This window comes from Apium graveolens, chromosome 8 (genome assembly GCF_009905375.1).
Source record: "Apium graveolens cultivar Ventura chromosome 8, ASM990537v1, whole genome shotgun sequence".
In the NCBI taxonomy this organism is placed as follows: domain Eukaryota; kingdom Viridiplantae; phylum Streptophyta; class Magnoliopsida; order Apiales; family Apiaceae; genus Apium; species Apium graveolens.
In genome coordinates this window covers 89,057,428-89,083,219 of record NC_133654.1, presented here as the reverse complement: position 1 = coordinate 89,083,219, position 25,792 = coordinate 89,057,428, and the positions used below count along the sequence as shown (strand labels likewise).

Sequence of the window (25,792 nt, the reverse complement as noted above, 5' to 3'; positions counted from 1 at the left end):
ATATAACTATTACAAACAATCCACAAATGGGCCATAAACCATCTCTTCAAGCCCACTCCACTAGTTTAGTCGCCCTCTATACACACACATCTACATACACAGCAAGCCGGTACGATTCCCCTAAAATATTCAATTCAAATTCAAAATTCACACACTTGACACATTTCTCAAAATTTTAGCGCCAATTTTCACACACAAAACACACACTGCACAGTTTTCGAGATGTCAGCAGCGAAAGGAAGCTCGAAGAAGAAGAGATCGTCGGAGGCAATAGAGCCTTCGAAATCGCTCAAGCAGCGAGTGATTGTCGATGACGACGATGATTTCGGTCCTGAGTTCTCCAAGTAAGTTTGATTTATCTTCGTCTTCTGTTTATGTGTGTGTTTGTTGTGAGATCTGTGCGAGTTTGATGATCTAATATGAGTAAATGTTTGAAAATTGTAGTGATATTAAAGGAATCATGACGGCGTTGCAGCAGATCAAAGAGAAAGCTCAGAAAGACGGTCAGAAGAAGAACGAAGAAACTATCTCCAGGTCTCTCTCTCTCTCTCTCTCTAGTTGATTACTGATTCTATTTTTCATGTCGAATTTAATTTGAGTAATTTGTGCATTTCCTCTCTCGCTTGATTTGTTTATAGAATTTTTTAGATATTACTGTTCTGAATTGTTCAATTTGGACAGTTTTGTGTATTTGTGTGTGCGCCTGTGTGTTGTTTAAGGATTCGGTAGTTTAATAGATATTTTAATTATCTGTTGGTTACAGATTTTCTGTTAAGATACTAGTACTCTCTATCCTTCGATGTGTACATTTGTGCACTTTCGTGTTGGTGCACGGATTGTGTTGATTAATGAAATAATTCTATTTGCAGTCTGACGTATTTGCATTTGATCTACAGAAATTTTTGTGTGTGACTGCATAGGTTTGACTCTGAATGTTTATGAAACTCAGTCTCGTGTTTTGAGTGATTAATTTCTGATTACTTTGGGATTTTATTGAAATTGTCCACAAACACGTGTGTTTAAGGATTAGCTTAACTAGTTAACTCTGTGGTACTGAACCTAGTTTTGTCTATATGATGAACTTGGCTGTTGTTACTTACTAGTACTCTGTATTTTTTAAGTGTATAGCTGTGAGTGTGTGACGCGCGTGTCTTTGTGTTGCTATTGTGTGTAAAACTGTTAAAGATCTACTGCTTGTGTTTATAGCTTGTTATTTGTTTATTAGAGCCACCTATCAACATTGTTGGATATGAAATATTTTGTAGCTATTGCAGCCTTACTATACTGCATATGGTTTTATATTAATATATACAACTAAGAGTGATACTATTCAGCTGTAGGCACAATTACAGTGACCAGATTTTTTTGATCTTGTTTATTATAGCTTCATTCTCAATGGTGTTGTTGGGTGCATCAGTACATGTTATGTCTATCTGTGATTATGTGTTCATCTTCATCTGACTGAAGTGATAATCATGATACATGAATTAGATTACAGCAATGTTACTTGCAGAACTCGTAATCATCTTGCTTTTTAGGTTGACAGTTCTGCAGCATTTTGATTCTACATTCCCATGGGATGCTTGCTTGCTTTCTATAAGATGCTATTATTATTTTGTAACGAAATCATTATTGCAAGAATGTGTGATTTATCTGTTGTGGCATTTGAAACAGGTGGCTTATGTTTGGACAATTTTTTTGCAATTTATCTGATGAACTGTTTACTGACTGTTAATAAATGTCTTCCTGACAGTGTATCTTCGGATATTAAAGCAAGGATTGATGAACTGAAGTCAAAAATAGAAAAGGAAAGGTGATAAAGAATTAAGTATCACGTGCACTTAAATTTAAGCAGTTCTTTTCACATTTTTCCTCTAATAAGTGCTTCTTCCTTTCTTTTGTCAGGCAAAGCTTTGGCAAGGCCCTGTCAAAGAGCTCAAAAGAGGTTTGCAAATGGCGATGGTAGTTTTGTATACCTACTTGCTGCTTTGGTTAAATATGCTTCTGATTTCTTTTGCAGTGTGAAAACTTGCTGAAGAGTGAGGCTGCTAAGTTTCAAGCCCTTTGTGAGAAATTCACCAAAGAGAAAGCTGCACATGTCCAGGCTCTACAAGGTACATCTTATTAGTTTGGTATCCTTATGATCTTGATACATCCACAGCCCAAAAAAGAAACGAATAATGAGTTAGTGTAAATGTAAATCATGACAGCTTGCAATAGGTTTATTAGTAACTTTAGCAATATTTCCTAAGCACTTCCATTATCATCTTATAAAAATGCATGTGAGTAAAATCATTCAGTTGTTTACTAATAGAAATGGATAATCTAGGATGCAGTGCGGGTTAGTATCATCAAGTTGTTCACTAATAGAAGTGGATAATATCCTATACATATACCATTTATGAAGATACTGGTGTTGTGTGCCAAAATACATGTTAGTGAAGCAGGTCTTTCTTATTTTACATGCCTTGCCTTGCTGGATTCCATGATGCCATTTTTTGCGCACTAACATAAGCATGATACTGTTAAGAGTGTAGAATAGATTACTTTTTTTAGTACCCTGATTGGAGCAAAACTAGGTACTACGCAACTATTCTACTACGGATCTTATCGACCTATTTTTTTGCCAAGTTGTATCTATTTAAATTTTATATATGTATTGCAGATACCTTTTCCAAATATGAAGAAGAGATGGAAAAGCTATTCAATCGATATGAGCAACAGCGTGAGAAGCTTGGCTCCCCTGACTTCATGTTAACAACTATAGTCAATTTATTTTTTTTTGTAATGGGTTTCAGGAAAGAAGGAGAAGAGTTTGATAGCAGAACACGAGAAAGTGTGCGCCAACAAAATTGCTGAACTCGAAGAATCGCTTAAAAAGAAGAAACAGGTAACCACACACACACTCACATACAGACGCACACATTTGCCAGCAGCAACATCAATTAAGTATACAATCTTCTCTGCTTTACAGGATGACAAAACGTTCAGCATTTTAAGAAAGACTCTAGGATCCTTTCTCGAACCTGAATCAGATGATGACTTCCCAGCTGATGACTGAAAGCTTGAAGGAAATTCCAGGAACATATTGATAAACGTGTTTCATACCAAATACCAAGTATATCAGACCCTCACACTTTAGATGATCAATTTATGTTTGTAACTCAGTAGCAGAATTGTTGGCTTTTCTTAATCCTCTGATTTCAGAGTTCGTTTGGATAACTTCCCATCAGTGCTGTCTTCTGTACTGTAACCAAACGTATATACCTACTAATATATACCAAGTATTAATATCTTCCTATTACTTTATATTCTTGCACAACTTCTGCAGATGCAATTGCTGATTTTATAAGCTTCAGGGTAACATTATTGAGTACTGAACCATTAATCTATTCCAATCACTTTATTGTTTACCAAAGCATAAGCTATCGTTAGAAATTCATAATTAGAATTTCCTAAATTGTCTAGAAAGAATTCTGAATCAAATTTTCGAAATTTCTATTGAACAGTGTGAATGTTTTGTGGTAGTTTATACTTAAGAGAAAAGTGTTAGATTATCATTTGAGGCTCGAAGAGGGGAATACTTGTAATTATAGAGCAACATTTTTGCATTAAAATCCTAAAGAAAGATGTAAAAATTGCATAATTTAACATTCTATTGTCAATATGTGATTGTTTTTTTCTAAAGGGAACATACGTTCTGATAAAATTATTTTGATCTATTTAGGGACCAAGATTCCTAACTATCTAAACCAAGATTTCCTACTATCATGGACTACAATGCTCCATTATCCAGCTTCCAAGCTTATATGCAAAAATAACCATGTTAGTCTAGCGTTTAGAGATTCCTTGACGTCGACCACGGGCCTGCTGTACAGAAAGGGGGGGTCGTCTGTTTTGCGCCTTCATACACACAAAAAAGGAAGTAAAAATAAAACTAATCAGAAACTCAATCCGAAACCATCATAACCTCGTGCATGTGTCAAAGAAATTGTAAAATTACAAACCACAATCTCAGTCACGTGACGGCAAGGTGCGCACTGAACTGCCTTTGCTCCGAACTGGTACATCAGCAGTACTTCACACCCACCGCATTTTACCTGGCCAACTTGATGAGCTGCCAAAGAAATTATATAACAATTAAAAAGATGTCCTGAAGACCTCAGGAAAACAAACAGTTCAGTTGAGCAAAATTTAGTTGATGGCCTTGCTTTCATGCAGTAATGAAATGTATATACTGTATTATGAACAACTTATATCTAGACCTTGGTCTCTGAAACTTTTAAAAAACTATGACTTCTATAAATTACATAGTTTTAGCAAAAAGAGAAAAGAAAAAAGTTAAAATTATATGTGCCTCTGCTGGCTTATGGAGAAGACAGAATTATAAGTACCATGATAGTAAAAATGCATTTCAAGTACACAGAACTCATCACAGTATGTGTTATTTGAGTGTATTTTCTTCTCTAAGAAACTTGGTACTAGTCGGTTATTAAATTAGTTTATAAGTGTAAGAGTCCTGCTGGGATGCTATTGTAAACTGTATAAGTTTTGACAATGAGGTTTACAACATGCAACTAGAATGACACTAAGTTCTGGGAAACATATCACGTCAAGGCAGTAAACTCTACGTTCCTTATTGTCTATCAAACAAGTTGTTCATTCATGTCTAAGTTTGTCCTTCTTAGCATTTTTTACTTACTTCCCCACCAAATCCTTAACTTTAAGTATAATTTGTGCCTCTCTATTTTAACTTCTAAGTGGTTAATATACATAATATTGATATGTTATTATCAATTTAAGTAGACATCATAGAGGATGGTGAATGAGGCAACAGTTGTAGAACAGTTCCAATGGTATATCTCTCACAACAGAAGACAAATTCAACAACAAAATTAATCTCAATTATAAACACTTTTATGATCTAAAAAATGGTTTCTTGCCCCTACCTACAAGAGTTTCCTAAACTGACTTAAATTCTAATAGAGAATTCCTGTTGTATCTGATTAGAAAATGATTATAAAAAGCTACAAATAGACTACAGAACTAATAGATCTAGAATCATATATTTTACTTGGTCAATCCATGTCTCATGGACCTATCCTGCATCACAATGTATTATTTTCAATATATTTTTTAGTGTACATAATCTTTTGAGTACAACTACTTAAAAATGACGGAATTGAAGCTGAACTGATTTGTGAGTTGTGACGGCTAATCTCTAGCCAATACTGGAAACACTAAACTCAAAAATATCTGGTTCCACACATTAACCGGGCAGGAGATACAGACTTATAAAGTGAACAGTTCAGAACCACTCACAATTCACAGCCTCTCTCCTTAACTTTTTAGTCCTGTGAATACTAAAATGTTTTAGATACACCTAATATTTGTTAAATTTTAATTGTGTCAAATTATCTGAGTGCTAATGCAATTCCATATTTTAACAAAGAATTTAGATTCAGGAAAAAGATCAAAAGATATAATTATTTGCCGTTAGCAGTTCAGTCGTTCAGGTTAGATCCCTATGACAAAAAAATTGGTCTTAAGATGTTTATAACGAAATATGGATATCATAGATGCCCATGGAGTATAGCAGTAATCTTATGATGTTTCTATCAATATGTGAATAACTTAAATACATATCTAAGTCTAATGTTTTTATGCACATATTTGAAAGACGGGAAAATGTCAGTTGGATCATTAAGAACTTCGGATAGGTGATTGTCATTTCAGTAAACAGGAAAGGATAAAACCTTCGAGAACAAGGTTGACAGTCTGACAACACGAACATTTTACATATTTAGCTCCTCGTGCATAGCTAAGCAAGCGATGACAGGAACCACACACCATTTGACCCATTTCTGCAAAAGAAAAAAAAATTGCATCTAGAAAATCAGTGTGATGATGACAATGACAGATCGGCCATCCAACCGAATGGTAGAAAATAAATGGCATTTATCATATGCAAATACCATATGCATATGCATTGTTTGAGTTAACACCAGTAAGTAAAAAAATTGACAATATTTACCATAAACATGACTTCAGAAGAAAAAATTGTACATTTCAACAAAGTAGTTAAAAATCACATAAAACAATGATTTCACAAATGAGAAGACATCACAAAGCATTACATTTTAAAAAGAACATAATTATAATGTATTATTAAAATGAAACCATTATTACTTTATATTCTTTTAGGCCTGGAAGTTTATTGATAGGATAACACAGATCATACCGAAAAGCTTACAATTGAGAGCAACATGTAATGCAAACTATTTTCAAGACTACAACCATCAGAAATACTCTTAATTCAGATAGAAGAAAAATACTCTAATTCATTTATTGAATAGGAGCCTCAAAATTGGCGTATCTTTTTCTTAGTGGAACCCGTCAATCATCATCATCTCTGTTCCTTGGTTGGCTTCTCTGTCAGTGAAGTCAAAGTCAATTCTTACCCATTATCAAAATTTGTTTTTTATACAAAAAGGTTCCAATTTTTTATAAAAAAAACGTTATCCTCAATATAACTTAAAACTCTGCATCCAGCAGCATATTAGTAATTGAGCTCAACTACACTCACACCACTACTAGCATACAATAACAACACAGAATTATTAAAAAAAAAAAAGAGAACTCAGCAGCCAAGGAACAAAACATGTAGCATCAAGGATGTTTTTCTTTAATCAGCAAAGCTATTTAAAAAAAAGACATAGATAATCAAATGAACAAGATAGTAAGATGTTGATTAAGGAAACGAAGTTCTTAAATGAGTTATACATTTTCAGATAATAGGATTCATGCAAGTGCGCATGATAATAATTTTTACACTATTTTTAAGACCTTATCTGACTTTTATAGTAATAGTTCTCGAGAAATTAAAGACAATGCATGAAAAAAGTGAATCATTTAGTGAAATAATAAATGTAAATACCCATTAAAGATTCACCTAAATGACTTCCAGATTGTGTTGTTCTAGGAGCTGTTGACAAGGGAGTCTTTGTCGGCATCGGAGACTGTACTTGAGGTGACGGTGGGGGCATAGAATTTGATCCTGGTTGAGACCTTTCTTCTTTGACTTCATGCTGACCATTTCCCATTTTCAGTAGTTGACACACAGAATTTGACATGCTCTTAGGCGTTACTTCTCCAATCTCTTGTTTTATACTCTCTAATTTTGGTAGTGGAGGAGGGCCTAAATGTAAACCATGTGGAGGCTCTTCGCTTTTCAGTGCTTGATGTTCACTACCTGTTCTGCTTTGGGGCAGGGGCACGTGATTCCAGCCAGGCAGTGGTCCTTCATTTATGGTATCTTGTTTTTCAAGCTCGGTTTTCGGTTTTTTAGGAGACGTCAATGCATTCGATGCCTCTTTGATGTCTTGATGTTCACTGCTCATTTTATCTTTCTCTACTGAATGCCACCCAGGTGGGGGCCCTTCTTCGTCTGCACCTTCTAAGAAATTTTGATTTTCAAGCTCAGTTTTGATTTTTGCAGGAGACGCCCGTCCATGTGAGTCCCCTTCTTTGACATCTTGATGTTCACTGTCGATATTATTATTCCCTATCGAGTTCCACCCAGGTGGAGGCCCTTCTGCACCTTCTATAATCATATCTTTTTGAAGCTCTGTTTTTGGTTTTGTCGGAGGCGTCCATCCACATGATACCCCTTCTTTGATGTCTTGCTGCTCACATTTGGTTTTATTTGGCTCTGCTAAATGCCACCCAGGTGGAGGCCCTTCCTCGTCTGCAATCACTTGTTTTATATCTGTATCTGAGCTCACGACAAATTTAGATTTTCTGATTTGAAGAATGATATAATTTCATATACCCCAATACAAGGGAATGCAGCACATAGACGATTTTGTTGTTTTGTTATTTTTTTTGCCAATTATTTTAATCCGTTTTTTTTGCTAAGTTTATATTGCACACATTTTGATTGTACTAATCAATAACTTTATGTAATTCATTTAGCAAAAACACTTTATGTAATTTACTTGAACAATATGATCTCATCAAATCTATTCAAGAAAATAGGCTTTATGCTCAGAAATGCTAGTTATGAAGGTTATAATTGCCACTTAGAGTTGATATTTTCACAGACAAAGTTATGAGCTTAAAGTCACTCCTTTAGTTTTTGTTTTAGTTTTATCAGGTAAATCAGAGAAAATTAAGTAAATTCAGTATTTTACCCATAGTGTTCATACTTTCCCAGACAATCTTAGTTTTACTTTTATTCTATGTTTGATAAAAGAAACTGCAATTTAAAAAAAAACAATGCTTTAATGTTCAAACAGATTTCCTTCTTACAGGTCCTTGATTAGGATGTGCATCATCTCTCTACATATTTAAATTGTAATTATTATCCAAATAAAGAGGCTCAACATTTGGAATGGTACGCCATACAGAACAAGGATGGACTTATTTTTTCAAGCTCCAATGCAACAGAACAAAAGTTCAATCAAAGAGTCCCCTTGGGTTTAGCATTTCCATCAGTATTCAAAATTCTTTTAATGGGGATGTGGACAACCAGATTCACGATACATAACTGAGGTCTGCTTCAACGATTCTATAACATTGAGATAGTATGACTCAGAAAAAAGTAGTAGCTGCATATTGGTATCAAGTCAATACTGATCAATAATACTCCCCCAGCCCCCTCCCCTGCGCGTCCCACTCATTTTGTCCACAATAAAAAAAATCCTCCTTTTACCATTCATATTAACTAGATTGATACTTACCACTTTCCAACTTTGTCCCCACTCAGATATAGATATTAAAAAACCTCAAATATGTTTTACAACATTAATAAAATAAAATGTTGAAGGACAACAAAGGAATCAGAAAATTTATTTTACCATAATTTGGGAATGTGGACAAACACTTAGGTACAAAGAAAAAGAAAATGTGTTCACGATGAGTGCGAAGCAGAAAGACTATATATATATATTCCTTCCGTCCTAAATATATAAGTCACTTGCTTTTTCACGCATTTCAATGCGTTTGGAAGAGGTATTTGTAAATAAATTTTTTTATCATTTAAATCTATAAACATTAATTTTTTGTACAAAATCAAAAATTCGAAGATATATTATTTAGAAGTACCTCCCCTGTTCGTCTTGATTTGCGTGCAGAAAAAAGTGGCTCTACAAAATGCGACGGAGGGAGTATATATTTTAATGCCAAATCTCTGAACACTTGTTGGGTGTCTCATAAACCATAAAGATTTATTACATCTAGTTTTTTCACTTCTCTTCTTACTTGGGGGCCATATACATATATTGAACTATATGGACCATTGCATATGTTTGAACCTTAAATTGACCACCACCTATATAAATTAAACCAAAACACACTTGAATATCTGATACCACAATAATGCACAAATAACAATTAAATTCAGTCGTCCCCTCCATCCTAAACTCTTCCTACTTTAGGGACAGAATCACACCCTTTCATAATGACGATTGAACCAAAAACGCCATACTACAGTGTTTTTCTAGTCAACTTACCAACAGCCTTAAAAGGCTAGAAGTAATCTGAAAACATTGAAAAGATTTTTTTAGGGTAGTAGAAAACTCTTTTTATCATCAAAATAAATTTGAATGTTACAACAGTTTGCTATAGTTTTGGCTCTTAGATTTTGGTACACTAAATATATAGAAATATGGGGCTTCTGGTGATGACTGTGATAGAGTAAAAATTCTTTATTCTTCTGCGCAAGTTGATACTAAGCATGCGCAAGATCCCAGATGGTAACAGCAAAGATGTTAAAGAAATCCAGGATGGCGTGATATACGGTCATATGTTTTTAACTTGGGGCTGTCTTGAAACATCTTAAAGCAAATAAAGTTTGTTATGCTTTTTGACATAAAACCACAAATAATTAAGACGATTTTACAATATTAATTAAAGACAAAAGCAGTAAAACAGTTTGACTGTAAGAGTGAAAGAGAACCGGACTTGATAATAGAATTTATTTAATACAATGAGAGCCAGAAGTTTTTATGCATTATACTTTTCAGTTAACACTAAAAAACTGACATTAATCATGTTACTGTTTAAGCAATAGTAAAGGAAATCTCATGCATTAAAAGGAAAGATAATGAAAAAGACCTGAAATTTGCAATGGGGATGGTGCCATTGGAGAGGTCACGTGAGGTTGTGGTTGAAATATAAAATTCATCCCTGGTTGCGGTACATTATCTTGTTTATATTGTACAATAGGTTGAGGTTGTGGTAGAAGTATAGAATTCATCCCTGGTTGTGGTCCTTCATTACCTTGTTTATACTCCACAATAGGTTGTAGCAGATCAATGGAACTCTTCTCATGCTGGATCCCAATTTCTTCAGCTTCTACAGCTTCTAACTCACTCCTTATTCTAATTTGCGGTGAAAGAAAACCTTGTGACCCGAGCTCAGTCCCTACTTCGATTTCTTTCTTCTCAATCTTAAAATTTTGTTTTGTTGGAGGTATGGAAGGCCACCCAGGTGGAGGTCCATCGTCTTCAATGTCTTGATGCTCGTTCTCTCTTTCTAATTTTGGTACAGACACGAAATGCGAATCCGTTGGCTGTCTTTCTTCCTCAATTCCTTTGTTTTCATGTCCCGATAGTTGTTCCCGTTTCGGCGTGAAGTCCCACCCAGGCGGTGGCCCTTCTTCTTCATCATCAACATCATCCATATTTTCATTCACCACGTTACTTTGTAGTTGAGGAATGACATTCCACCCAGGTGGTGGCCCATCTTCTTCTTCCTCTTCCTGGACCTCTAGTTGTTCAATCCCCATATGTATATCTGCATGCCAACAGTTAAATATTGCAAAGCGTGAGCACCTAATTACTAGAAAAAACAGAAGCACAAGACCACTTTTGTATCCCTGGTACCATAATTAAATCTGACCGGTTCAGTGTATATATGCTATGGTTATTTCAAAGTAGAATCATTACTTTACTTACTAGAGCTGATCACATAATCAATTAAGAAGGCACTCCAATTTAGTTTTAACTCACTTTCATCAAGAATAACCAGATAAAATGGGCATTAATCCAAGTTAACTTTTAACTCTATATCATTTAACTTTTAACAACCAAGTTAAACACTTGACATTAATCCACGGCATAGGGTATGAAAATGGGTGAATGTAGAGGGATATCACGAGCTTCATTCACAAGATCAAGATCAATTAGTAAAAGGTAGTTACCACTACTCTACCATAACTCAATAACAATCCGAAACCTTCACTCAGAGATTCTAGTAAGAGTCCGATCAAGATACAAAAATAATTATTTCATAGCCAATCCAAAGAAAAAACACCCCCCCCCCAATCAAAGACTTTAGAACATATCAATCACCCAATAAATACTATCAAATAATTAATCGGTTTTTTACTTTTACGGGAACAGGCAACAATCACAACCACAAAAAAAAAAAATAGCAGCAAGACACATATCATCAAAAAGCACTCTTAACCAACATTCTAAAGTTTCAATTTTTTATTCAAATACAAAAACTAGAAAACACACACAATGGTTTTTACTTTAGTAGCAGAGGCAACAATTAATAAAAACACAATAAAGTTCCAATCTTTATCACATTATCAAAAAATTGAAACACACACAGTAATTCTTAGTACAAGAAAACAAAAGGGGTTGTTGAAAATAACAAAAAGAAAAACCCCAGATGAAAACTTGTAAGAAACAGAAATAAAAGCAGTAGATATAGATATACGTGTGTGTGTATGTATGTATAGGTGGGGGTACCTTGAGAGGGAGAAAAAGGGAGAGTAGGGGTAGGAGGAGTAGGAGGTCGAGGCTCAGCTTCCACCATTTCCCAATCAGGTGGGCTCCCTTCTTCCACCATTTTTACTGTCAAGCTCAGGACCAGTTTTGATTTACTTATAAGTTCTGCAATAAATATATTTATAATTTTAAAGGACCTTCTGTTGCAGAACGCCGTGTTAATATCCAAAATCGGGAAAATAGAGGAATACATAAATGTAATTTACTTGATTCGTTACCGATCATTTTTTTAAAAAGTTTCGAAATATTGTATATATTATTTTAATTTGTGCGAATTTTGTTATAAAATAAAGTATATATTCTTAGATAATTTAATTAAAATGGGCATCTTATCATGTTTACCATTTTTCTTCGGGTTCTGATAATTTCGGTGATGAAAATATTATGGTTGTATGTGATTTCGGAGTTAAATGTATGTTGATTTTCCTTATAATTTGTGTAGGTTTAATATCTACGGGTGAAAGGTGATTGAATTGTACTCGGAATCGATAATTTTTCAGTACAATTTTGGTGTTCTCATGTAAAAATATCGGTAAATATTGTATTCATTGATTATGTGTTAGTATTCTAACACTCCGTATTCGAAATCCTATTTTATGAGTCAAAAAGTGGATCGTAAATGCCGATCGGTAGGGCTATAATTTATCTTTTGTGTCCATAATAATTTGTGAGAAATTATGGGGATTGTGGGGTGTAAGGTCCCGTAAGACGACTATTTTAAGCTAGAAGGGAGGTTAAATAGCTTAATTACCGATTTAAAAATTGTTATAGCGTTTTAAAATAATTTATCCCTTTTTAAAACTTTACCGAGTGGTTATGCAGTTTATATGTGCGGAAAAATAAAGTGCAAGGAAAGAAAATACCACACGGCGATTTTATCCTCGTTTCGCGATGACGCAACCTCTAATAAATTCGCTCACCCCTACTTCAGTCCCCGAGCTCCTCTCCCAGACCCGGGATTTTTCCTTAAAATAAACTCGCTACATTAGTAGGTGGAGAAGCCTTTACACCCTTACAAGTATTTGTCTTGGTGCGTAAAACAAGGGTCACCACCTCAAAATAAATGTAATACCTACAAAACTTATCTTAGACAATAACTCCCCGCTGTTTCTTCAAAGTTGACGTGAAACCTTTTTGTGGACTTGGCTTCCTTAGCTTTTGTCGGTCTTGGATCTTAGTCATCCGGTCTTAAGTCTGTGGCACCCCAAAATCCGGGGTCAAAGATCTAGGAGGCCACGCCATCTTGAATACTATATAACACATACCTCGTATCACAATATATAAATACTCACACTTTTACGACCCCACACTTATCACACACACACTTATAGGTTATTGTCTTGGAAACGAACCATTCATTACTAGAGTAAATCAATCCACAAAGTGATAATTATTACAACCCAAAAGTAATTAAGTCTTACCGGAGAAATAACCTTTAAGTAAGGCTAGTCCGTCGGCCAAATATTTGTTTCCTATTCATTTTCTTACATAAGTCATAATTATAAATAAGCCGGACTAAAAAATAACTGAAAACCAATCCAGCTTATTCGGTCTACCTGTGGTACAACACCAAACATCCTACGAAACAGCTGGCCGTTTCCTACCCGTTTCCTGGCTGTAAGTCTCATGATAAGCATTTTGATTCACTATTGTGTTTGTGTCAATTTAAGAAAACAAGTGTGAGCTATAATGCCCAGCATAATAATGTATAGTATGAAATGACTGTATGATAAACTCAAGTAAAAATATCATATATGATAATTACATTTTATTCAAAAATAGTTTTCCTTGGTGATACACACCTTCTTTTGAAAACAATTTTTTTAATGAATTTATTATCATGTGAATACCTTAATGGTAAACCCAGCACCTAGGCTTGGGTTACGGTATTGCATCACAATTCCAATTGGAAGAATTAGGACATTCACTGGAGCCCCCGAGATACGATGATCAGTCATATAACGGTAACAGTAACCTTTTCTACATGTAGAGGGACGACTTCCTAACATCCTGGTTGTCACCCAAGCCGCATTCGGTCTTTATATGCTTCGTATGTCCTTCAGTACACGTGGTACCTTCTCATACGGAAAATAAATATGGCAGTCTTCCCAGTCCACGAAGTACTGGATCTCTACCCCTACTTGTCCTTTTAAGAATCCTATCATATACTTGGAATCATCGAACTATATCGAAGTTCCCCAAGCGTTTTGCTTGTTGATAGGCACAGCTTTTACCTCGTATATATATATGTACTTCCGAAAGTTTTCGGAGGAAGTACTAAGGATGTGAGTTGACCGTTGTCAACAGATAAGTAAATAAGGGGGAGTTTCTTTTTAAACTATATTCAAAATATTTAAAATAAGTCGAGATAATATTCTCCGACGATCTGAAATTATTTGAATGATTTTCCAAAAATCAGAAAGTATTTTAATCAAGTTTTATGATTTTTAAATTATAAATAAATCATTTAATAAATAATTAATAATTAAATATTAATCGTTAAATAATTAAACTGTTAATCCCTTATCAATATAGGAAGAATTACAGAAGGGGGGTTGAATGGAATTCTTTATCTTTTTCTTGAAATAAAAATGTTCAACTCGATTATAGATATATCTGTTTTGATTAGCACAATGCGGAATATAAACTTTAATGAATCAAAACAAGAGTAATTCAAAAACAAGAGTCTTTAAAAACTTTCTGGTGGATTTAAACAATTCCACCAGAGATATATATATTAATATATCGAGAGAACTCTGTGTGCAGAAATGCTCACAGCTGCTTTTACAAGATAGAACAACTAAGAACACAGGAAATGCTAAAGATAGTGCTTACAAAGATTTCTCTGTGTTTGTTTCTAAGCTAACTTAGTTTTCTTAGTTATTTTATATTTGCTACTCTCTTGGTTTATATATATTACCAAGATTACAAAGTCAAAAGAACTGAATAAATATAAAATCTAACAGTCTTGATCTTTGCTGCTTTTCGTCCTCTATGACCCAGTTAATAGGCTTCCACAGTGTTTGTATCCAATCTCGACGGCTGTGTGTCAGCTTTCACAGTTCAACTGATGTTTGAATCTTGATATTATCATCCGTCGACTTTCAGATCATCCGTCGATGACTTACTTGATCATCCGTCGACTGCTATTTTGAACATCCGTTGGAAGTCATTTGATCATCCGTCGAAGCTTTGTTAAGCATCCGTTGATAGCTATTTTGGCACTTGACTTCATTTCACTTATACAGAATTACAAGACATTGCTTATGTACAGTTAATCAACCTATTCTGCATATCTAGTTAAAGTCAACATGACTTATATGCTACTACAGATTCTATACAAAGGTGCATACAACACTGTGCTACAAACTTATCATTATATAAGCTACTCACTCGATGGATAATAAATTACTCATCCGTCGATACTCAAACTGAGTTATCCGTCGGGACTATAATTCTTATCCGTCGAGTGCTACATTATTTCACTAAGTAAAATCTACTTAGATGTTTTGTTTAGGTAATCATCAAGTGCACAACATATTCACAATAATCTCCCCCAATTTATGTCTACTGGAATTGTAGCCATAAATTAAGAGACACTTGATGATAACAAAACATCCTAAACATATATCTTTAAAGATAAGTAGATAAAACTGAAAGTGCTTCAATTTAAACAAGGTATACAAGGTTTGGCTCACAGTCAATTCAAGATGCTCCTCTAGCCTGAGCAGATTTTTCTAGTTTCTTGAAGGTCTGGATCTTCTTCCAAGCTTTCTGTTGTTTTCTTCAATTTGATTCTGGAGCTGTCTGTGGAATTCTAATTCATCAGATTCTGAGAGATCTAATATTTCTTGCATTTCCAAAAGAGTCTCATTGCTAGAGATACTCAATTGGTCTTCTAGTCTGAAGAATCTTCTCACACCCTTGTCATCCATGAATTCCATCAGCCAGTAGGGCCTTAGATGCACTCTTCTCCCTGTGTATGGGATGATAAGAGTTTTGGGTAGTGCATCTTTGGCTCTAACACTCCTTAGCTCTTCAATCTTCTTCAATACTAATCTTCTTGCAGTTACATTAAACCCAAAGTTTTTCTTGAAGGATGAATAGACTTTGATCAACACAGCTTGGCTTTCTTGAAGTATCCTGTGAAGAGGCCACTGAATCTCCCTTCCTCCTTTGTACTTGAATACCAACCTTTCAGGTAGGTTTCTGTATGTATCAATTGCCCTTACCTCATCCAGCTCCTCCAGATAAAGGTTTAGGTCTGAAAATTCCTTGATGTCACACAAGTACAAGTAGTCTCCCTTGTTGATCTTGGGTTGAGCTTTGACTACTGCCTTGGATTTGAGAGGTGACAGCTTCACTTTCTTGACTGCCCTTGATTTTGTCCTTCTTTGCTTGGTGAGAATTGGCAAGTTGAAGTCAGGAATTGGTAATTTATCCCACTCTATTGGCTCATCCTTTGGCACAATAGGCTCTCCATGTATGTTCCTGTAGGGGTCCACCACCCTTATGTCTTCAAATACCACAGAGGGCTTTGATGCTTGAGTTTCAGCTTTAGTGGATTCCATTGGAAATTGATCTTCCAATTCCTTGTTAACAATATCCAACTTTCTTTTTGTTCTTTTAGCCAATTCTTTCTTTCTTGGAGATTTCTTCTGTTCTTCAATCTTCTTCTTTGATCCAGTAGCTTGAGTTGGTTGAGAGGGAATTTGTTGAGAAGAGTTCACAGCCTGTAGCTTGGTCAGGATAGCAAACTGTTCTTTCTTTTATTTAGACTTCTTTGCATCTAGAGCAGCTTGCCTCTTTTCCTGCTTCAATCTGGCTTTTTCTTCGTCCTTTGCTTGAGCAAATTGTGGATGTCCAGCTACCACACAAATTTCCTTCCCATTTCTGAATATCTTTGTAATTCTCTCTCTTGAGGCTGAATCAGCTGGATCTTTGTAGAGAATAATAGATCTTGACAGAAGCTTCTTTTCATCAGGCTTGGGTGTCTCATACACAGTATCCATAGGGTTCTTCAAAGATGATTTTGGATAGTTTGCCCTTGGTTTAAGAATCATCTCAACCTTTGTAGTCTTGATGCAGGAAGATTGTCCTTTCTCCAGATAGTTCATGCTCATCTCATTCACATTGATTGGCTTGACAAGAGAGTGATGGATTGCTGACTGATCTGGTTCCTTGACTAATTGAAACTTTCTCTGTATTTCCTCATCAATCTTTTTCCAGTTGATCAGAGTCAACTCTTCTTTATCAGCATCTTTCAAACTTGCTGCTGCTGCATTTATAAGATCTATACCATCTGCAACTGGTGGCTTGGAGATAGTAATTGAAGGTACAATTACTTTGCTGATTTGAACTACAATGTTCTCCCCCTTAGTTGGTCCTTTCTCCCCCTTACTTGATTCTCTCTCCCCCTTTTTGTTATCATCAAGTGAAGGAGTTAGGCCTTGTGCTTTAGCCAGTTGCATGAGAAGATTTGTCTGAGTCTGTTGATTTTGAAGAAGTAGGGCCACTGAATTCTCAATAATTTGAACTCTGGTCTCCAGCTTGGCTCTCTTCTTTTCAGAATCTGATTCTCTTCTCAACCTTTGTAATCAATCATGCATGATACCATATGGCATTAGTGAATCCAGTTTCTCAGAGTTGTATGTTTTTAAGTCAACTATCTCCTTTTTCAATTCATCCACACTGATATTTTGTCCGGAGTGTTGGATCTTCATTAAGTGCAAGGAGTCTAGATGAGCTTTAAGAATAGCCTTGGTACCTGCATCTGAAACTTCCTGAAGGGCTTGCTGAATAGCTGTTACATGTCTTACCAAAGACACCTCAAATTGTCCTGGTGTAAAGTCCTTTGCCCATGCCCATTCAGGTAAACTTAAAGCAGAACTTTGGCCTTCAGCTCCCCCTAAGTTCATGCTTCTATTCAAATAACTAGAGTCATCATCATCAGAATTTACTCCAAATTCTTCAGATGGCTCTCCAGCTTGAGGAGGCATCCTGTTGACAGCAGCTTTATCTCTTTGAAGAGATTCTGTGGTGTGCACTAAGTGTAAAGTCTGCTCTGCCTCCACATTGCCCTGAGCAGCCAACAGTTGATAGGCTGAAACAGGGTGAGTAAAAGTGTCAGCATCCAAGGAAATGTTATCAATTACAGCTTTGTAATGTTGCTGAAATTGTCTTTCCTTTTCAGCATCATCCACAATCATTGACTCACTAGCAATGTCTGGCTCCATCCTTATTGCTCCAGTACCTGCTTTTCTCTCATGTTCTCTCTTTTGTTGCATCAGGGTCTCACCCTGGCTCCCCACCCTCACACCCTTACCTTCACCTACTAAGGTGGGACTCCTCTCACTCACTTTTGCCAATCCTGAATGAATGGATTGCTGAGATTCACTATTTTCCTCTCCTTTTGCCTGGGAGCAACCCAGCCTCTCACTCAATACACTCTCCTCTCTCAGTCCTAAGAGTGATTGTATTACCACCAAATCTTCTGCACTTGAAATTATTGAAGTTTGAAGTTGTGCAGAGACACTCGACGGATAAATGATATCCGTCGGGTGAGGGGTAAAGCTATCCGACGGATAACTGCTGTTAAGCTTATTTGTCGGGATACAATCACTACTCGACGGATGAGCAATATCCATCGAGAGAGTAGAAATGAATGAGGTGGGAAGAGAAACTATTGTTGACTCTGTGTTAATTGAAGTTATTTGAGGCACAGATGTCATAATAGAATCAGAAAGAATTGGAAAGTGAGCCAACAAATCATCTAAAAGATGATGCTCACTTGCACTAGATTTTGGCTTCCCCAACAGAGTTAAAGAAGGGGAATCAAGAATTGAAGTGTTTATCATGTCCACTTCCAGTGAGTTGGTTGGTGAGTATTGTGTTTCAGTGGCTTCTATCAAGAGAGATTTTGGCTGTGACTCCACATTTATTGGAGCCACATCAATCTGAATTTGAGAAGGTGCAGGGACTGTGTCTTTAGCACCAGTTTGCACTAAGTGTGTGTCCTGTGCATCCCCAGTTGTTTTGGATTTCTTCTTTCTAGTGTAAGTTTGGTGTAGGCTTGTGTCCCTAACCCTCTTGGCATGTGCTCTTGGATGAGAGCTTTGTTCAATAGCCACATCCTTTTGGGAGGATACAGCTAGAAATGAGCTTCTGTCCTTTTTAAGCACTGTAGTTTGTTGGGAAACTGCAGTGTGGCTAGGCTGGGATTCACTTATCTCTTCAACCTTATCCTTGGGGTTTCTTTGATGTTCACCCCTTCCCTCACCTATCTTACCCTCCTTCACACTCCCCTCTTTGTGTTTGGTAGGATTTTCAACTGGTACCTTTTGAGAGATACCAGAGGGGGTTTTCTTTGATTTGGATTTAAGAATTGCAGTTGTTTTGGCAGCTTTGGTAGGCAACTGTTTGGTCATTGTCACAGTTGCCATAGCTATGCCTGAAGTCAAAGAAATAGAAGGGATTTGAATAGTTGAGAGTGTAGATGAACTTACCTCACTTACCTGAGGTGCCAGCATTACAGGAAAATAGAACATTGGCACATCCTTGTGATGGTTGGCTCTGTTCAGATCTGCAATGATTCTTCTCTCTTGAACCCAACAAGCTAATTTGTTGGTTGGGTTCTCAAGTACAATCTCTTCACAAAGATGGTTAGCCAAAAGCATAAAAAATCTAGCATAGTAAATATTCTTTCCTCTTTTGGCTAAGTCACCTAGTTTATAACCTAACTCATACACAACCAGATCACTTAAGTTGTAATATTTGTCTGTAACTAGCATGTATAGCATGTTAAGCATGGAAATGTTCACAGAATCAAAATTACTGATTTTTCCAGAAAAGACCTTAGTTACTACATCACACAAGTAACTCCATTCCTTCCTAAGACCTAGTCTTCTAATTTCACTTAGTTTTGCAGTAGGAAGTGCATAATGAATGGAATTTAGCATATTGACAATATCAGTGTCAGTGTGTGGTGCAGTAACATTATCATCAGGAATCTTGAAACATGCTTTTATGACATCACTATTGATACAGAAAACATTACCTTTGATGGTCAGAGTGATGGTTTTGTCAGTAGAGTTGTAGATTGCTGTTGTCCACATCTCCTCAACAACTTCACAATAAATTGTGGGTGATTCCAGCATAGCAAAACTTAACTTGCAGTTCTTCACGAAGTCCATCATCTTATGATAGTCTTCAGATTGCTGAATCCCCTTATTGACCAAGGCAGTGAAGTTGTTCTTCTCATAGATGAACCCGGTCTGTGACATGATCTTTACTACGGGTGCCATTGTTAGGGAAGAAAAGCTTGAAGAGAAAGAGGATTTTTGCTTGAGAGAGAATGAATTAAGACAGTTGAATTTGAGAATGATAAAAGAAAATGATTAGAATGAAATAGGCTTTTATACTTTGCTCAGACTCAACGGATAAAAATAATAAAGAGAAATAAATTACCCAATAGAAACTGCCTAAAATTACCGTTTTAAAATAAACTATAAAAATTCCACCCATTATCCGTCGTGTAATGCTTATAAACTGTAAGTATACTCGATGGATAATGTTCAGGGAATTAACGGTTAAGATTTAGACACTTCGACGGATGAGGATAAAATGTTATCCGTCGAACTTTAAAATATTCCAGAAAAGTAATTGATCTTTATTTACAATTTGTATATCGACGGATGACTCAACCCGATGGATAATGGTCATCCGTCGAAAGACAAATTTTGACTTAGCCAAAATTTCATCCAAGACTAAAAATCAACTAAATTTCTGGCTCCTTTTCAACTTGCAAGAATAATTCAGATAAATTCAAGAGTAATTAAGCATACCTAACTCACTTACCAATCTAGAAAAGGTGGATTCATCCAGTGGCTTGGTAAAAATATCTGCAAGTTGCTTCTCACTTGGAACAAAATGTAACTCTACAGTACCATTCATTACATGTTCCCTTATGAAATGGTACTTGATGTCTATATGCTTTATCCTTGAATGTTGCACTGGATTTTCAGTGATGGCAATTGCACTTGTGTTGTCACAGAAAATAAGAATCCTTTCAACTTGCAAATCATAGTCTAGCAATTGATTTTTCATCCACAAAATCTGTGCACAGCAACTGCCAGCAGCAATATATTCAGCTTCAGCTGTAGAAGTAGAAACTGAATTTTGCTTTTTACTGAACCAGGATACAAGCTTGTCTCCTAGAAATTGACAGGTTCCTGTTGTGCTTTTTCTATCAATTCTGCAACCTGCATAATCTGCATCTGAATAACCAGTTAGATCAAAACCAGAATCTCTAGGATACCAAATGCCAAGGTTTGGTGTTCCTTTGAGATATCTGAAAATTCTTTTAATAGCTATCAAATGAGACTCTCTAGGATCAGCCTGAAATCTAGCACACAAATATGTAGCAAACATTATATCTGGCCTACTGGCTGTTAAGTACAGAAGTGAGCCAACCATGCCTCTATAACTTGAAATATCCACAGACTTTTCAGTAGTGTTTAGTTCAAGTTAGTTGCAGTGGCCATGAGAGTTTTTGCAGATGTGCAATCCATCAGATCAAACTTCTTTAAAAGATCAAAAATATATTTAGTTTGACTAATGAATATTCCATCACTAACTTGCTTAACTTGTATACCAAGAAAGTAAGTTAGTTCTCCCATCATACTCATTTCATACTTGCTTTGCATCAGTTTGGCAAACTTTTTACAAAGTTTTTCATCTGTAGAGCCAAAAATAATATCATCTACATAAATTTGAACAAGTATGCTAGAGCCATTCACATTTCTGAAAAATAAAGTTTTATCTACAGTACCTCTTGTGAAGTGATTTTGCAAAAGGAACTTTGATAAAGTGTCATACCAGGCTCTAGGTGCTTGCTTCAGTCCATAAAGTGCTTTCAATAGATAGTAGACATACTCTGGGAAATTTGGATCTTCAAAGCCAGGAGGTTGACTTACATACACTTCTTCCTCCAAATCTCCATTCAGAAAGGCACTTTTGACATCCATTTGACAGACCTTAAAATTGGCATGGGCTGCATAGGCTAAGAAGATTCTGATGGCTTCAAGTCTTGCAACAGGAGCAAATGTTTCATCAAAATCTATCCCTTCTTGTTGACAATAGCCTTTAGCAACCAATCTTGCTTTGTTCCTTACTACTATGCCATTTTCATCCATCTTGTTTCTGAATACCCATTTGGTGTCTATTGGATTCTTTCCTTTAGGCTTGGGTACCAGCTTCCATACTTTATTCCTTTCAAATTGGTTTAGCTCCTCCTGCATAGCTAAAATCCAATCAGGATCTAATAAGGCTTCTTCTACCTTCTTTGGTTCTTCCTTAGACATGAAGCTGCTGTATAGACATTCTTCTTGAGTTGCTCTCCTGGTTTGAACTCTGGAAGAAACATCACCAATAATCAGTTCAAAGGGGTGATCTTTTGTCCATTTCCTTGGTCGAGGTAGATTAGCCCTAGATGAAGAGACCTCAATGTTGTCTTGATGTGTGATTGAGTTTTGATTGCTAGAAACTCCCCCTGAGTTTGTGGATCTTTGATTTGAAATTGGGGTACTTTCTATGGGTGATCTGCCTTGACTTCCTCCTCCTTTTGATAACCCGACGGATGGTGAATTTTGAGTACCGACGGATGAGGCAGGTTGTCTTCCGACGGATAATACAGATTGCCTTTCGACGGATGAAGCATTATGTAACTCGATGGATGTTGAGTTTTGTGCTTCATTTGTAGTAAATTTGTCTGCATTATCCTTAGACACTATTTCTTGATCACTTTCATCATCACTTTCATCATCACTTTCTTCACTGACCATCTCAACATTGTCGAATTTGAGGCTCTCATGGTAATCTCCATCTTTTAGTCCTTCAATCTTTTTATCATCAAACACAACATGTATAGATTCAACAACAATGTTGGTTCTTAGATTGTAGACTCTATATGCTTTACCAACAGCATATCCAACAAAAATTCCTTCATCTGCTTTAGCATCAAACTTCCCATTTTGATCAGTTTGATTTCTCAGAATATAGCATTTACAGCCAAAGACATGAAGAAAGTTCAGAGTTGGCTTCTTGTTCTTGAACAATTGATAATGTGTCTTGCATTTTGCTTGATTAATCAGAGAGATGTTCTGAGTGTAGCATGCAGTGTTGACAACTTCAGCCCAGAAATATGTTGGTAATTTTGATTCTTCAAGCATTATCCTTGCAACTTCAATAAGAGATCTATTTTTTCTTTCCACTACTCCATTCTGTTGTGGAGTCCTTGCTGCTGAAAACTCATGCAGGATCCCATTTTCCTCACAGAATGCTCTCATGACATAGTTCTTGAACTCAGTTCCATTGTCACTCCTGATTCTTCTAACTTTGAAATCAGGATGATTGTTAACTTGCCTTATGTGATTGATGATGATTTCACTAGCTTCATCTTTGGACTTTAGGAAATAGGTCCAAGAGAACTTTGAGAAATCATCTACAATTACTAGGCAAAATCTTTTCTTTGAGATTGATAAAACATTGACTGGTCCAAACAAATCCATGTGAAGCAGTTGCAGAGGTTCTTCAATTGCTGAATCAAGTTTCTTCCTGAATGATGCTTTAATTTGCTTCCCTTTTTGGCAGGCATCACACAGTCCATCCTTTGTAAACTCCACCAGAGGAATGCCTCTAACTAGCTCTTTCTTTACCAGCTCATTCATGGTCTTGAAGTTCAAATGGGATAGCTTCTTGTGCCATAGCCAACTTTCATCTTGACTTGTTTTACTGAGAAGACAAGTTACAGATTCTTCTTTATTTGAGTTGAAGTCAGCTAGATACACATTTCCTCTTCTCACACCAGTGAGAACCACTTTGTTGTTTTGATTATTAATCACAACACAGGTTCCTTTGTTGAAGGTTACTGAGTTGCCTTTATCACAAAGCTGGCTGATACTCAACAGATTGTGTTTGAGACCATCCACTAAGGCAACCTCTTCAATGATGACATTATCCTTTGAAATCAAGCCATATCCCACAGTATAACCTTTGCTGTCATCTCCAAAAGTGATACTTGGGCCAGCTCTCTCTTCAAACTCTGTGAGCAGGGTAGAATCACCAGTCATGTGTCTTGAACAACCACTATCCAAGTACCAAAGATTCCTTCTGTTTCCCTGCACACATCAAAATCAAATCAAGTTGATTTTGGTACCCAAGTTTCCTTGGGTCCTGCCTTGTTAGCTTTCTTCTTCTGTTTCTTAGGTTTTAACTCATTTGACTTAGGAATTTCAGATTCTTCCTTAGTCATTTGGGTTGGGCCTTTGAAACCACTAGGTGCTACAGAATTATTATGCATGTTATGACTAACAGGAAATGGCATGCTTGGTGCAAACATGTTGTTCCAGTAAGGCATGCTAAATGGCATTTGAGGCATATTGTATGCAGCATAATATGGATTAGGTGCAAATGGCATATTAGCAAACTGTGCATTCATGTTCTGTGTAGGCATAGTATTAACAGGCATAGGAGGCAAGGCATTCATGTTGAGGCTGAATAGACATGGGAGTAGGCATGGCATATTTGCAATTAACAGACAAATGATTTACACTACCACATTTGACACAGATTTTTCTAGGAGCATATTTGTCAGGTGTGTAGTTGTTATGTTTGTTAATCCCTACTTTACCATTCCTATTGTTTTTCCTTTTAGTTTCTGTTTTTACCTCTATCTTCTCAAGTCTGTCACTCAACTGTTTGACAGTCATGTGACCAACATTAGCCTTCTTCCCTTTCTTGGCTTGACTTGACTCCCCTGAAACAAAGTTCTTGGAAACAGACCCATACTTTTCATTTAGCTTGGTTAATTTGGCTTTACTAATGGGTTTGTTCACAACCGACGAATGAGGATTTTTATCATTCGACGGATAACACATTTTGTTATCCGACGGATAGTCCTCATCATCCGTCGAGTCTACATCTGTCAGCAATCCATCTACCAAAATAGGTTCTAGTTTCTCCTTATTCTTTTTCCAGGCTTCATCACAAAAGGACTCAATTCCTTGAACCTTGGTGATTTGAGCATGAACATCTCTGGATGTTTTCCATGCTTTAATCACCTCCTGTTCACGATCGAGCTGCTTCTTTAAAATTTCTTCCTTTTTCAAGGACTCAGTTAATTCCTCCTTAGCAATTCTACACTCAATTTTTAGTTTCTCAAACTCAACAAACTGAGACTCAAGCATATTATTCCTCTCACTCAAAAATAAGTTGTTTTCTTTGATTTTAGCATTTTCTTTAGTGAGGGACTTACGTGTAACACGCAAATGATACAATTCTGTAGACATGTCATTTATTGCATCATTACACTCAGCTTTAGATAAATGTGTAAGGTTTGTAGTAATTACCTGATTGCTTGAGGAACTTGTCTCTGTTTCATCAGACTTGGCCATAAGGGCTAGATTGACATAGCTGATCTCCTCATCTTCATCCAAACCATCAGCTGTCCAGTCATTCTCTTGTGTAATAAAAGCCTTTTCCTTCTGTTTGAGTAGATCAAAGTATTTTTGCTTATAATCCACAGACTCAAATCTCTTCTTACTAGAATCTGACTTTCTACACTCATTTGCAAAATGCCCTGCCAAGCCATATTTGAAACACTTGAATTTTGACTTATCCACCATGTTTCTATTTGGCTTGGAAGCTCCAAAGTTCTTCTTGAACTTGAGCTTGGCAAATCTTCTTGAAAGGAATGCTAGGTGCTCATCAATGTCCTCCATGTCATCTTGACTCAAAGAATCTTCACTTTCTGCAGCTAGCCCTTTACCCTTGCTTTCACAGGCCTTTGAAGTTGAATCCACAGCTTCCATCTTCACTTCCTTCTCCTTTTCCAGTTCAGCAACTAGTGCAATGGATCCTCCTTTCTTCTTTCCTCTCTCCATTCTTTCATCCTGCTCTATTTCAAGCTCATAGGTCTTCAGAATGCCATACAG

General features: G+C 36.2%; 2 protein-coding genes across 3 annotated transcripts; one reads left to right on the top strand and one right to left on the bottom strand.

Moving 5' to 3' along the window:
• The first annotated feature begins 95 nt into the window (after positions 1-95).
• LOC141677994 (uncharacterized) lies at positions 96-3,309 on the top strand. The gene is made up of 8 exons (XM_074484166.1): positions 96-344; positions 445-534; positions 1,754-1,813; positions 1,906-1,945; positions 2,021-2,114; positions 2,666-2,725; positions 2,799-2,890; positions 2,975-3,309. Exons 1-8 carry the CDS (start codon positions 223-225, stop codon positions 3,059-3,061), a joined length of 645 nt encoding a protein of 214 aa, XP_074340267.1. The 5' UTR covers positions 96-222; the 3' UTR covers positions 3,062-3,309.
• Positions 3,310-3,581: 272 nt separating this feature from the next.
• LOC141677253 (uncharacterized) lies at positions 3,582-11,929 on the bottom strand. Of its 2 annotated transcripts, none has more exons than XM_074483097.1 (6): positions 11,763-11,929; positions 10,117-10,797; positions 6,953-7,747; positions 5,757-5,864; positions 4,008-4,117; positions 3,582-3,903 (listed from the first exon to the last, which is right to left on the bottom strand). In XM_074483097.1, the coding sequence occupies exons 1-6, from the start codon at positions 11,860-11,862 to the stop codon at positions 3,832-3,834; spliced, it is 1,866 nt and encodes a 621-aa protein (XP_074339198.1). In that variant the 5' UTR covers positions 11,863-11,929; the 3' UTR covers positions 3,582-3,831. The 2 variants fall into 2 exon arrangements, with proteins under 2 accessions (XP_074339198.1, XP_074339196.1); XM_074483095.1 differs by having other exon boundaries at positions 6,953-7,774; positions 11,763-11,928.
• Positions 11,930-25,792: the final 13,863 nt, after the last annotated feature.